At 44.1% G+C, this 15,434-nt stretch overlaps 1 protein-coding gene across 2 annotated transcripts in view; it reads right to left on the bottom strand.

Moving 5' to 3' along the window:
• Positions 1-15,434, bottom strand: part of LOC126486454 (F-box only protein 21-like) — a 102,608-nt gene that overhangs the window by 76,137 nt on the left and 11,037 nt on the right. For both annotated transcript variants that reach the window (XM_050108949.1, XM_050108950.1), the window contains exon 4: positions 9,198-9,467. In XM_050108949.1, the coding sequence (XP_049964906.1) occupies positions 9,198-9,467 (270 nt within the window). The remainder of the gene's footprint in view (positions 1-9,197; positions 9,468-15,434) is intronic.

Here is a 15,434-nt window from a genome sequence, read left to right as displayed (position 1 = left end):
ATGTTGTACTTCTGGAATGAGATCACTATGACAGAGTTTATAGGTAGTGGACTCAGACATCTGGCTAAGGTCTTCTGCCAGGTAATCACGGGAATCCATAATGACAGTAGTGGAACCTTTGTCTACAGGTAGAATGATCAGGTCGGTATCTGTTCCGAGGCTGTGTATGGCTGTTCTTTCTTCTTCTGGAAGCTTAAGTGTTTTTAGGAAGGGTCCTGAGGAAGGACAGCGAGACCCAAGTTGGAGGTAAGAAATTCCTGGAACGTGACCAGGGGGTGGTTACGTGGGGGTGAGGGGAGAGGATCACAGCTGGATGATGGTATGAACTAGAAGAGGTAGGGTTCATTGTTGGAATTGGGTTGGTTTTGGATGGAGGGACTAATGGCAGAGAAGCGTTTCCATTGCAGGGGTTAGGAGAAGGGAAGTAGATGTTTGATAAGTCCAAAATGGTTAACCTTGGGTATGAGGCTAAGTGTTAGGCCTCTGGATAGGACAAACTTCTGTGGGGCTGAAGATTTTGGTGGAGATGTTAACAACAGTATTCTGGGAATGTTTCAGCTCTGGATTTAGTCAAGTATTGGTAGAAAGTTTTGGGGAAGCAGCAAGTTGAAAACGTCAGTTAGGCAGGTGTTATGAGAGGTTGATGATGAGGAACACTATGGGTAGGATAGGGACTGGATAATGGTGCCTCAAGGCAGCAGTAGGATGTCAGCAGGCTGAATAACTTACGGAGGTGGTATCTAGAATGCTCTTCCAGGTGCTGAAGAACACGGGACTCAGAGATGGGATGTATGTAGTAGGGATTACAGAGCAGCAGTATCTTACAGAGGGAGCAGAAAAAGTTATGGGATTCCTGGGTCATGGATGTGTTTTCGCAGAACCGGGTTTGCGAGGGACAGGGTTGGCAGAAACTGGAAAGGTGAAGGTCATTGTGAAAGGAAGGGTGGAGTCCAGCTAGGCCATTGGGGATTCATGCTTTAAGCAGATTTAAAGAACAAGATTTATGATTATTTTAGCTAGGAGAAGGAATACTCTTCTGAACTGGTGCAGAAACATAGAAAAGGGATCCACTGAGGCAGAGATGGCATTGGAGAAACAGGAAATGATTTAGGAAATGGGCAAATGAAGGTGCAGCAGTTGTGAGGGAAGACGGAATAACAAAACGACAAGTAAAAATACATACAGATACATAAAAAGACAAATTCGTAAAAAACGTAGTAAAAGTGGCAGAACAGATGAAGTATGGGAATATGTGCAGGGTGGGATAAGTAAGGAGAAAGAGAAGGGGTGAGGGAAATTGGTTAAGGCAACATTCGCAAATTAGTGTGGCACAGGTAGGAGAGGAAAATAACACACAACAACAGAGAAAGACGAGGGAAGAAATGTGATCAATAGGAATAATTATGACCATCAGCTGGCAGAGATACTGCCCTGACCATCCACATTGTCACACAGTGGTGTGTTGAGTGTAGACGAGACTGTTGGTACAGTGTTGCTTGGACATCAGAGCAATTCCAGTTTGCAAAGCAATTAAAATACACAGGAAGGAAGATAATGAACAGACAGTGAGTAATAACAAAATAAACATCACTGGGTTGTGGGATGGAAGGAAAGCTGTTAGGCAAAATCAAACAATGTAACACTGTCACATATTGAGCATCATGCACCATGACCACTCTCTCCAGCCAGAAATGAACTGTGTAAGTGAAGCAGCAGGAAGAGTCCAGTGGGCGTATTGGCAGAGAATGGTGTACAATGGGAGTGAGGAGACATGAACTGGGAGGGGTTGATAGGAAAAAGGGTGTGGAAACTGTTGAATGGAAGGTGTGGTGACAGTAAATACTCTTATGTTGACACCACGATGATTCTGGAAGAGGAGAATGTGTTGTAAGGATAACTCCAATCTGCAAAGATCAGAAAAGTTGGTAGTGGAGGTGAGGACCCACATGGCCCAGGTTGTGAAGCAGCCATTGAAATCAAGGATTTGATGTTCAGCTGTATGTTGTATATGCTAATAACCTACTATGAACTCCAGGCCTGTGACTCCAATTCCAATTACATTTCCATAATTAGCACATTGCAACTCTGTGTCTACAATTCTGATAACATTCTTGGGATTAATTCACATCATGTTAATGGCATACACTCTTTTTACTCTTAATCCGCAACTGAGCACTCCAAAAGATGGCCTCCTACTGCAGGTATACTATCCACACAACTTAAGTAAATACTCACCACTGCAGGTACAATATGTCACTGTCTAAAGCTGGCATGGCTATGAATTTGGCTCATGAGTCATGCCCTGAAATGAGTGTCATAGCACTCAGCCTTGCTGCATACTTTCCCCACCATCATATCATGCTGTCTGAACCTGAGGGGCTCGAGCAGAGGAGGAAAAGGGGGGGGGGGGGGGGGAGGACCATTTAAATGCCAATGCAGTCGCACTGCATACAACTTGGTTTTATACTTCACATCCTCCACAACATAGGTCACAAACCAAAAAGATCTTCAGTATTATTTTCAGTGCACTGAAAGCATAACATAATTTATATGTGGTACAAACTGTCGGCATATGGGCAGCCATAGGCAATTTCTCTCAGGTTGTCATGTATGATTAATATGGTTTCATAATTGATAAAAGGTCTTTCACACAAATATGTTGCTCAAAATATTGTAGCACATTTGCAACCTCATTATGGAGAACTGGAAACTGTACCTGAGAAAAGCAATGTGGACAGTTTTAATGCAAAAGGATTTGCCATTAAAATCGGAATTACTTAGCAAGTCAATCAGTTATATCTGCAATCCACAGGGACACCTTCAAGTGGAACAGCAAACAGTCTCAAAAAAAAAAAACAAAAAAAACTTGAAAACAGCCATCATCAGAATGGCAGCGACCCCAAAATTTTCACGAAACTATTCTTTTAATTCTTTCAAGCCCACAATAAAGCCTTTAAACATCACATTTTCACCTCATGACAGTAAGTTAAGTGAACTGGAATGCATTTTCCAGTATGTGTCTGCTCTATAATGGAATTCTCTCTTTAAATTTGCTGTCATTAAATCAGTAAGAAATTTTTCACCTTGCAATGTCTTACTATAGGCAGTGTGCAATCAAGTCCAATTGAAATGTGACATTTCCAATCCATTCTAATAATTCTACTTTTCATTCCTGCACTCTTTTCCTAGTTCATACATTCAATAACATCGAATTTTAAATCTAAAAGTAATTTGAGACATGCCCTTTCACTTGACCAATATACTTTTCAGTAATATATAAAATCTCCATATTCCACTCCACTGAAAATGGCTACAACTGACAGTATAACAATGGGTGTGATTATGAAAACTTTACTATTCATATCACTAATTTCATCAAGTGCTGCATGCCTGCAAATTTAGCACAAAGTGCTTTTTGGTGTACAGAACAATGAATCTTTTTTGTCAAACACTGTTTTCATTGTCAGCTAATTCTTTAAACTCTTTCTACTTGGTATTGTAACATTGTTTCATAACAACTCCGCAATACCTGTCACCTATGCAGTTGCATTATATACGCTGAGAATTTTCATCCCTTTATTTCGTAATTCAAATAAATTTTTTAAAACCTTATGATGACAGATCACTAGACTGCCTCTTTTAGTGCAAATAGTAATCAGACCTGTTAACATGCTTCATACCACAAACAAACAATGGAAAATCCCGGATGGAGTGTAACAATATTAGGAAAAGGAAAGTTGCTGCTCACCATATAGTGGAGATGCTGAGTCACAGACAGGCACAACAAAAAGACTGTCACAAATAAATAAAGCTTTCGGCCATTAAGGCCTTCATCAACAATAGATGTAGACAACACAACACAAAACAACACAAAGTAGTGGAAAAGGAGAGAAGTAAAAAGACTGGGTGTGGTGGTGGAATAAAGGCTGTGTAGTGCTGGAATAGGAACAGGGAAGAGGCTAGATAGGTGAGGACAGTGACTAATGAAGGTCGAGGCCAAGAGGGTTAGGGAACATAGAATGTATTGCAGGTGCAGGGAGAGTTCCCAACTGCACAATTCAGAAACGCTGGTGTTGGTGGGAAGGATCCATATGGTACAGGCTGTGAAGCAATCATTGAAATTAAGTATATCATGTTTAGCAGTGTGTTCAGCTACAGGGTGAGCCACTTGTTTCTTTGCCACAGTTTGTCGGTGGCCATTTGTACAGATAGACAGTTTTTTGGTTGTCATGCCCACATAGAATGCAGCACAGTGGTTGCAGCTTACCTTGTAGATGACATGACTGGTTTCACAAGTAGCCCTCCCTTTGATGGGATGGGTGCTGTTTGTGACCGGCCTGTAATAGGTGGTGATGGGAGGATATACGGGACATGTCTTCTATCTGGTCCATTAAAGGCGTATGAGCCATGAGGTAAGGGGTTGTGTAAGGACGGTGTAGGTTTGGTGGACAGCGAATACCACTGTGGACGGGGTGGGGAGGATAGTGGACAGAAAATCTCATTTCCGGGCATGACGAAAGGTAAACAAGGAGCAAGTGAATTACATTCTCTGTCAGGGTATCTACTACCTTTCGCCGTGCCCAGAAATGATAAGTGTCCTGCCCACTATCCTTTCCAACCCTCTCACAGTGGTATTTCTCTGTCCACCAAACCTTCACAATATACTCGTCCATCCTTACACAACCCCTGCTCCCAACCCCTTACCTCATGGCTCATACCCCTGTAATAGACCTAGATGCAAGACCTGTCCCATACATTCTCCCACCACCACCACCTACTCCAGACCAGTCACAATCACCACCTATCCCATCAAAAGCAGGGCTAACCTGTGAAGCCAGTCATGTGGTCTAGAAGCTAAGCTGCAACCACTGTGCTGTATTCGATATGGACATGACAACCAACAAGCTGTCTGTCCGCATGAATGGCCACCGACAAACTGTGGCCACGAAACAAGTGCAGCACCCAGTTGCTGAACACGCTGCCTAACATGACATCCTTCATTTCCATGAGTGCTTCACAGTGTGCCATATAGACCTTCCCACCTACACCAGCTTTTCTGAATAGCACAGGTGGGAACTCTTCCTGCAATGCATTCTATGTTCCCGTAACCCTCCTGGCCTCAACCTTCATTAGTCACTGTCCTCACCCATCCAGCCCCTTCCCTGTTCCCATTCCAGCACTACACTGCCATCATTCCACCATCACACTCAGTCTTTTTACTTCACTCCTTTGCCACTACTTCCCCCTCTCCCCTGCCCTTCGTCTAACATGCAGCCCTTCACTGTCTGCCCACCCCCCCTCCCACATACTATCCCTCCCCTCACCTCACCTGCCTCCTCCTTACCCCCACCCAGTCACCACTCCCATCATACACTGGTACTGCCACTTGCAGTGTGGTTTCAATTGCCTGAGACTGTGTGTGTGTGTGTGTGTGTGTGTGTGTGTGTGTGTGTAAGGGGGGGGGGGGGGGGGGCGCGGCACTCGACACTCTTTATTGTGCTTATCTGCGACTCAGCATCTCCGCTATGGTGCATAGGAACTTTCCTTTTCATCATTCCATGAACAAATAGCTGAGAGTGAACGGTGCTGATAAGACAATTCTCCCAGACCAAAGAGTGTTTTCTCGCCTGAAAAATCCCATACCACAATACTAAACAAAATGTTGCACTGTAGCAAGTATTTCCAGGAAGGAATGAGTGAAGCCGACAGGCTGAGCCAGGTCCACATGTGGCCTGCAGACCCAGTCTGTCTGAAGTTTGTCACAGTGTAACCAGGCCTGGCCTACAGGCACTAGCACACAACAGCTTCATTTTGCTTGCAAATGGCTCATACCAGTGTCTTTGGGATGAGTGATTTGTATTCTAAGTGCATTTTTGAGGGGTTTTAAGCATTCAGCATCATTAATTTCCCTTGTTAGTATTTCTGTTGCAAGTCATTTTTCCTCACCCTCATAATTCTAAACATTGCTATAGTTATTCTAAATAATGCTAGAGTTTCTCGAGAAAGGGTGATCTGTATCTTCACAGTGACCTTTAAATTTAGACTGACAATCTTTGTTCTCCAATGAACAAGCTGCCCTCTGCGTACCCGCCAGCAGCTTTGTGACTCATCATAACCAATTGTCATTTTAACTGTCCATTTTTTGGGCAGTGGCTGTCCACCTTAGGAGAAATTACCGTGAAACTTTCACAATGGAGCAGCCATAAAACTCCACAACCTTGTTTTCCCAATCTTCACTTCAGCTCCCTGATGTTCATGAAGCCCCAGTGAATGTTTTACTTTTAACAGTGCTAACAGTGCCTTTTTTCAAGACAGATAATAATAAAATGAGATGGCACCACAGGTAGATAAGTTAACCACAAAGCTCAGTTCTGATTTGTTTCCACTAAGAAATATCCCATTCTGTTGCCTGCTGGTAGGACTGCTAGCACAGGTTGCATACTTTCACTCAACACTGCCCACAGGAATACTCTTCTTGGGCACTATAATTAAGGTCAAAGACCATTTTACAGAAATCTGCAGTAAGAATATTGCATGAAGTTCATAACCAAACTGTTTATGTAGTCTCTTCAAGGCCTCTGGTGAATAAGTTGAAAGCTGCAATTCAGAACTTAAATACCAGTAATAAAAACAGAGATCATGTAACTGTATTTCGTGTTCCGAATACAGTTATATATTATGATGCAAGAGTATACACAAAAGGTTGCTGTATACATCAGGCAGGAAGTTTGAAACACCCAAAAATCGAAAAAAGAAGTAACAGAATATCTGATTAGCCAGCCTTATAATTTACGAGAATAATTAGCCCCTTGATTGTAAAATTTCATTTAACTATAATGATATGTACTGAGCAGATCTTGACTTTACCAGTATATACACTATTTGATAAAAATAATCTGGACATCTATCTATTAGTAAGCATTAACAAGGGGTGTGCCCACCCTTCAACTTTACAACAGCTTGAACTCTACTGGGAAGCATTTCAATTAAGTGTCTGAATGTACGTGGAGGAATGGCATCCCATTCTTCCTCAACAGCCAAAGCCAGAAAAAGTAGTGATGCCCAATGCCAGGATCTGAAGCGAAGTTGACGTTCTAACTCATCCCAAAGATGGTTCACTGGGTTCAGGTCGGGGCTCTGGGGAGGCCAGTCCATGTCAGGAATGTTATTATCCACAAACCATTGCTCCACAGATGCTTTATTGGAGAAGATCAATGTTTAATGTCCCGTCAACAATAATGAGGTCATTAGAGATGGAGAAAAAGCACGGATTAGGAAAGGCTGTGGAAGGAAATTTGCAGTGCCCATTCAAAGACCCCATCGCAGCATTTGTCTGAAGCGATTTAGGGAAATCACGAAAAACCTAAATCAGGATGGCCTGTTTGAACTATCATTCCCTCGAATGCAAGTCCAGAATGCTAACCAATGTGCCACCTTGCTCGGTCAGATGCCTTATTACAGGCTGCATTGTCATGCTGATACAGTCATCACCTCTGGATTGTTTCTTTACCATATGCAGCACACAATATTATAAAATGTGTTCTTATCCTTCCTCATTTAGCATTTTATTAATAATATTAAAAACAGACCACATCACAGCCATGAAGAACACACCTATAAAGTAACACCAAAACCACCATACTTCACTGCTGACATTACACACGATTGCAGGTAATGTTATCCAATCATTTGCCAAATCCAAACCCTTCCATTCGATTGCCACAGGGTATTGCCCAGTTCATCGCTCCAAATCACACTTTTCCTGTCATCCACTATCGAGTGGCATCATTCTTGACATCACCTCATGTGTTGCTTAGCACCAACTATAGAAATTTGTGGTTTATTGTACCACATTCCTTTTAGCTCTTTACAGTCTCTGTGTCAGCTGGATTGCTGGTAGCACTTTGGAACTCTCAAGCAATTCCTTTAGCCAATTTCACATGCCTTTTTTTTTTTTTTCAGTCACGCAATGCAATGCTTGGCAATTTTTTTTACAGTCACCCAATGCAATGCTTGGCAGTCCCTGTCCACCAGTGTATAAGGGCTGCTTGGTCTCTTTTTAGCTGTAACTGTTCCTTTGCATTTCCACTTCACAATCCCATTACCAACAGTCTATTTTGACATCTTTAGAAGGGATGATGTTTCGCTGACAGATTTGTTGCTCAGATGGTATCCAATGACTAATCTACATTCAAAGTTACCAAGACCTCCTAATTGACCCAATCTTCTATTACCGCTTCTCTATTGGAAACACAATACTCTCGGCCTCTTTTTTATATGGGCGGTCTGCCTCATGACATGCAGTGGTCAATTGCGCACTACATAGGAGCGTCTGGATTGTAGAGGTCTGTGTTGCATAAATGCTTTGTCTGAACTGTTAGATAAAAACAGCTGAGCAGAATAGGCAGAAGAGCAGTACATTTCTTTCAAAGCTGTTCTCCTAGTATTTATAAGCATGTACAAAGTAATCTAGCAGTAATTCCCATAATTATCACTGTGTAAGATCAGCACTGGTCATAATTTGTCGTTACTATATTTGATAGAAGTAGCTAGTAGTTAATGTGTCCACATCCCTGAAGATACCTTTCACAATGAAACTGACTGAACACAAAATATGAAAGAATCTATGAGCGAATGAGTACGCTTTCAGGCTGAAATACTTACACCATTATTTGGCATGCAGTCTTTATCTCTCTTGTGTAATATTCCCAACAAATTGCAGATGACAAAATTTCTATGGCTGAGTTGCTGCCTTTTTTGCAACATGGCTGAGAGCTAGGTGGTCTAACAGAGACTCAGTTCATAAAGCAGAACATCTTAATCTTTTCCTTTTTTAATGGAGAATTAGCCAAAGCATCATTAAGCAAATTGCTGAAGGTAATTAATTTGAGCTACATTTTACCAATAGACTTTGCAAGTTAATTTCAAGTTATTTGATTCTAGAGATGAAAAGGCTTTAGAATAAAGAGCAATTAAAAAAAAATTTTTTTTTGTCCTCTCCCCTCTCAACAGGTTCTAGGAACACACAATAACATTTATAACCAAAATATTCAATATTTCATAATGACCAGTAACTGTAACTGTGAGCACACAAAATTCACCAATCATAACTGGAGCAAACCACTTGTCTCTAAATTTGCACCTTTAATTTTTGAGTTGCAGCCTTCTGCATGTGAAGAAAAACCACAAATATTTACCTTGTCAATGTACGAATTATCTGCAGAATAATACATCGTACTGTTGCCATGGAATCCCATCTCCTGGAACAGAACATGGCATACAGCACTGAGGACTTCTTGTGATTCACTTGGCTTCCACTGATTATCTGGAATATTGCACTCCCGGAAACGGTGCAGGTCCTCAACAGATGCTGATAAAAGGGGATGATTCGGGTGTTCTTCTTGCAATACTTCTTTAGCACGAGCAGCTATTGAATCAAGCTGTGTAGCAATAGACTGGTATGGAACCTGTATTACAATGTAAATCATGGAACATGAATAACATAAAATGCAGTCAAATAACTATCTGATTAAAGTGAGTTAAAAATTCAACTAAAAATATATGTGTATAAAACAGTCCTCAAGATTACACATTACAATACATTTATTAAAAGAATAATGCAATGTTCCTGGTCTTACATTCACTAAAATACACTCCCATGGTGCACAATGAAAACACACTTTACATATGGAGTACAATATAAAGAGAACTCTTTCTTGTTTAAATAGCGGCGACAAATATAGGGGACCAACTTTGTTTCACCATAAAGGTTTGCTCAGGATTTCTCAAATGAAATTCCTAACTCCAATATTGTTGTATGTGAACTCTAGTTTTACTTCAGTAGTTTTCGTAGCTGCAGATGACTTTTTCATTTACCATAGTGCTTAATGATTATTCCACAGTTAGCTAAAATTTACTGTTTGATCAACAATTCAGTAGGTTACAAAGTCTTGGCACCCCTGGACATTCCTTAATTAGGATCATCCCTCACCATTTCATGCCATGTCATTTTCTCTTACAATATCCTCAAATATACATAAAACATCACAAAAACATGCTTCAAATTTTCACCCGAGTGTACTATCAACAAACTTGATAGCAACAACACATCACGTTTCAGCCCATATTACATTAAGTATACTTAGCTCCATACATTCATAATGAGGAGATCCTCAAAGACAAAGAACATGTCATAAAACAAGAATACGTAACACCCTTTTAAAAGAAAAAGTTATCCTAACATTCCTTAAACAATCCATAAGTGAAATAAAACTCACAGTTGTGGGAAAAGGCAAAAATCTGAAACATTTTCATTTAAGAAGCAATAACAAATGTGTGATAGAATATGTAAATGTACAACACAGTATAGTTCTAATAGAGGGAAACATTACACATGGGAAAAATATATCTAAAAACAAAGATGATGTGACTTACCAAACAAAAGCGCTGGCACGTCGATAGACACACAAACAAACACAAACATACACACAAAATACTAGCTTTCCCAACCAACGGTTGCTTCGTCAGGAAAGAGGGAAGGAGAGGGAAAGACAAAAGGATTTGGGTTTTAAGGGAGAGGGTAAGGAGTCATTCCAATCCCGGGAGCGGAAAGACTTACCTTAGGGGGAAAAAAGGACAGGTATACACTCGCGCGCGCATTCATGCAGACAGAGCTTGTTGGTTGTCATGCCAATGGAGAGGGAGACAGCAGTTGCAGCTTAGCTGGTCAATCTCTCTCTCTCACACACACACACACACACACACACACACACACACACACACACACACACACACACACACACACACACACACACCTATACAGACACAAGCAGACATATACAGAGGCAAAGAGTTTGGGCAGAAATGTCGGTCAAGGCGGAAGTGCAGAGGCAAAGATGTTGTTGAATGACAGGTGAGGTATGAGTGGCGGCAACTTGAAATTAGCGGAGATTGAGGCCTGGTGGATAACGGGAAGAGAGGATATATTGAAGAGCAAGTTCCCATCTCCGGAGTTCGGATAGGTTGGTGTTAGTGGGAAGTATCCAGATATATGTGTGTGTGTGTGCGCGCGCGCGAGTGTATACCTGTCCTTTTTCCCCCCTAAGGTAAGTCTTTCCGCTCCCGGGATTGGAATGACTCCTTACCCTCTCCCTTAAAACCCACATCCTTTCGTCTTTCCCTCTCCTTCCCTCTTTCCTGACGAAGCAACCGTTGGTTGTGAAAGCTAGTATTTTGTGTGTATGTTTGTGTGTCTATCGACGTGCCAACGCTTTCATTTGGTAAGTCACATCATCTTTGTTTTTAGATACACAGTATAGTTCGTATGATACTCTTAGGCTATTTGAACAACACAATATCAAACAGAAAGCAGTCTGCGAGGCTTAGAAGATGTGCGGAAATCAGGTTTTACTTAATACTCATCTTATTTCAAATTTAAAACAAAAAACACACACACACACACACACACACACACACACACACACACACACACACACATGGCAGCTGTACATTAAAGCCCAACTGTGTGTGATCTGACTGAGCAGGAATCTGCTGGGTTGGGTGATGCGGGTAGGGAGGCAGCATGATGTGTGGGGAAGGGATAGCAGGGTATGGGTAAGGGAAGATACTAGCACTGCCTGGTGGTACATGCAGGGACTTGGTGGGACAAGATAGAGCTGTTAGATGCTGTGTCGGGAGGGGCATGGGGGGGGGGGGGGGGGGGGGGAGGGAGGGGAGTCAGGAGGAAAGGGGAGAGGAAAAAGGAGAGAAATGTGGGAAGGGGAAGGCGTTTTAGTGTGTTGGTGGGATAGAGGATGCGTGTAGTACTGGAGTGGGAGCTCAAAGGGGAACAAACAGATAGGTGGGGACAGACTAGCAAAGGTTTAGGCCAGAGGGGCTTCACAAACAATATGCTGTAGGGAAAGTTCTCATCTGCACAAAATTTGGAAAAACTATGGTTGGTAGGAAGAATCCAGATAGTGGGGGTTGTGAATCAGTCAAAGTGAAGCATATAACATTGGCAGCACGTTCAGCAACAGATAGTTCAGCTGTCTCTGGGCCACAATTTGTCTGTGGGCATTCATGCAGACAGAGCTTGTTGGTTGTCATGCCAATGGAGAGGGAGACAGCAGTTGCAGCTTAGCTGGTCAATCACATGGTTGCTTTCACAGGTGTCCCTGCCTCTCATGAGTAAGACATGCCTGTGACAGGATTGGAGTTGGTGGCAGTGTGAATATGTAAGGGACAGGTCTTGCATTTAGGTCTAGTGCAAAGATATGAGCCATAAAACATCGGGTTGGAAGCCGAGGCAGAGTAGGGACAGTAAAGAATATTGCGTAGGTTTGGTGGATGATAGAATAGCACTCTGAGAATGGAGGGAAGGATAGTGTAGAGGATATTCCACATTCCAGGGCACAGTGACATGTAGTCAAAACCCTGGGGGAGAATGCGATACAATTGCTCCTGACCTGGATGGTACTGAGTCATGAGAGGAGTGCTCCTTTGTGGACAGACAGTGGGTACGTGGAAGACAGTGACTGGAGAGATGTGGCATAGGAGGTCTGTTTCAGGACAAGATTGGGAGGGAAATTTTGGTCTGTGAATGCCTTCACGAAACCCTTTGCATGTATGGAGAGGCCTGTATCACCCTAGATGCAAGAACCATGGGTGGCTAGGCCATATGGAAGGGACTTCTAGGTATGATTCTTTTTTTTTTTTTTTTTTTTTTTTTTTGGGTAGGGTTTAAGGGCGCTCAACTGCTGAGGTCATTAGCGCCCAGTCACTGGTGTTAGAGCACATGGAATCTGCTAAAACTCAAGGGGATGGGGGGACATCAGAAGGACCTGACAAAGATGCAGATAAAATAAGTAAAAAGGTTAAATGTCTTTGGACAAGCCAGTTAAAGTTATAAAACGCAGAATACGAGCAGCTGCTCGAGCGTCATCAGCTAAAAAATCCGGTAAAGTAGATGGCAGGGACAGGATAACACGAAATTGACTAAAACGGGGACACGACAATAAAACAGGGCGCACTGTTAATGCCTGACCACAAGGGCACTGCGGGGCTGGGTCACCGGAGAGCAGGTAGCGGTGGCTAAACCGGCAATGCCCAATCCGCAACCTGGTCAGAAGGACCTCCTCGCGCCGAGATGGTCGGGAGGATGTTGTCCAAGCAGTTGGGAGCGGTTTTACTGCCCGGAGCTTGTTTCCTTGGAGGCATGACCAAGCATCCCACCACGACGACACAAGCCTCTTACATACATCCCCACGAACGTCAGATGACGGGACACAATGGGAGGCTGGCCGAGGCAGGACGACTGCAGCCTTGGCTGCAGCATCCGCAGCCTCATTCTCAGGCACTCCTACATGTCCGGGAACCCACAGAAAGCTGACAGAACCACCATTATCAGTGAAAGAATGGAGGGAATGCTGTATCTGTTGAATCAAGGGATGGACCGGATTGGGAGCTCCAAGGCTCTGAAGAGCACTGAGTGAGTCAGAGCAGAGTACATACGATGAATGGCGGTGGCGGCGGGCATACTGAACGGCCTGATGGAGAGCAAAAAGCTCGGCCGTAAAGCTGGAACATTGGTCGAGGAGCCGGTATTTAAAGGTGGCGGCCCCGACGACAAAGGCACAGCCGACACCGTCGACAGTTTTGGAGCCATCAGTGTAAATTAAGGTGTGACCGGCAAGTCGAGCACGAAGTTCGACAAACCGTGAGCAATACACTGCAGCCGGAGTACCCTCCTTCGGGAGTGAGCTGAGGTCGAGATAAATAGGAACCGGAGCCTGGAGCCAAGGTGGTGTTGGGCTCTCACCTTCTCTGAAGGTGGTAGGGAGGGCAAAATTCAATTGTCGAAGCAGGCGACGGAAGCGGACTCCGGGGGGCAGCAGGGCAGACACATACAACCCGTACTGACGGTCGAGAGAATCGGTGAAGAAGGACTCGTAAGAGGGGTGGTCGGGCATAGACAACAGCCGGCAGGCATACCGACACAGCAGTACGTCGCGCCGGTAGGTCAATGGTAATTCGGCAGCTTCAGCATAAAGACTCTCCACAGGACTAGTGTAGAAGGCTCCGGTCGCAAGACGTATCCCCCGATGGTGGATGGAGTTGAGCCGGCGTAAGAGGGATGGCCGAGCGGACGAGTAGACGAAGCTCCCATAATCCAGCTTCGATCGGACTATGGACCGATACAAGCGAAGCAGGACAGTGCGATCCGCTCCCCAAGATGAACCGCTAAGAACTCTGAGGACATTAAGGGAACGTGTACAACGGGCCGCCAAATAAGAGACATGTGGAGACCAACACAGTTTCCTGTCCAACGTGAGCCCTAGAAACTTAGTTGTGTCCACGAATGGGAGAGCAATGGGACCGAGATGTAAGGATGGCGGAAGGAACGCTTTATATCGCCAAAAGTTGATACAAACCGTCTTCTCTTCAGAGAACCAGAAGCCATTTGCCACGCTCCATGAGTATAGGCTGTCTAGACAACGCTGAAGGCAGCGCTCCAGAAGGCATGTTCTCTGGGCACTGCAGTAGATCGCGAAGTCATTGACAAAGAGAGAGCCCGAGACATTAGGTGGAATGCAATCCGTAATTGGATTGATCGCGATGGCAAAAAGGGCTACACTCAAGACGGATCCCTGAGGAAGACGTCGGACAATATGGAACCCACACGTACCCTAAACTTTCGTTCCGTTAAAAAGGAATCAATAAAAAGGGGCAGGCGACCGCGTAGGCCCCACCTGTGCATAGTGCGGAGGATACCTCCTCTCCAACAGGTATCATAAGCCTTCTCCAAGTCGAAGAACACGGCTACCGTTTGGCGCCTTCGCAAAAAGTTGTTCATGATGAATGTCGATAAGGTCACAAGGTGGTCAACAGCGGAGCGGCGGCGACGAAAGCCGCATTGGACATTAGTAAGTAGTCGTCGAGATTCAAGAATCCAGACTAACCGAGCATTAACCATGCGCTCCATCACCTTACAGACACAGCTTGTAAGAGAAATGGGGCGGTAACTAGAAGGAAGGTCTCTATCCTTCCCGGGTTTGGGTATAGGAACAACAACGGCGTCACGCCAACGCATGGGGACTTGACCTTCGGTCCAGACGCGATTGTAGGTACGAAGAATGAAGCTTTTGCCCGCCGGAGAAAGGTGTGCCAGCATCTGAACGTGAATGGCATCTGGCCCCGGAGCAGAGGACCGGGACAGTGCAAGCGCACGTTCGAGTTCCCGCATAGTAAAGGGGGCATTATAAGTTTCCAGATTCAGCGAGTGGAAGGAAGGTTGCCGAGCCTCTTCTACCTCTTTCCTGGGAAGGAAGGCAGGATGGTAATGGGCGGAGCTTGAAACCTCCGCGAAAAAGCGGCCAAAGGCGTTGGAGACAGCCACAGGATGAACAAGGACCTCATTACCTGAGGTCAGGCCA

The sequence above is a fragment of the Schistocerca serialis genome, chromosome 1 (genome assembly GCF_023864345.2).
Source record: "Schistocerca serialis cubense isolate TAMUIC-IGC-003099 chromosome 1, iqSchSeri2.2, whole genome shotgun sequence".
NCBI lineage: Eukaryota > Metazoa > Arthropoda > Insecta > Orthoptera > Acrididae > Schistocerca > Schistocerca serialis.
Note: the sequence above shows the minus strand (reverse complement) of the source record. Positions and strands in the feature narration are given on the sequence as shown.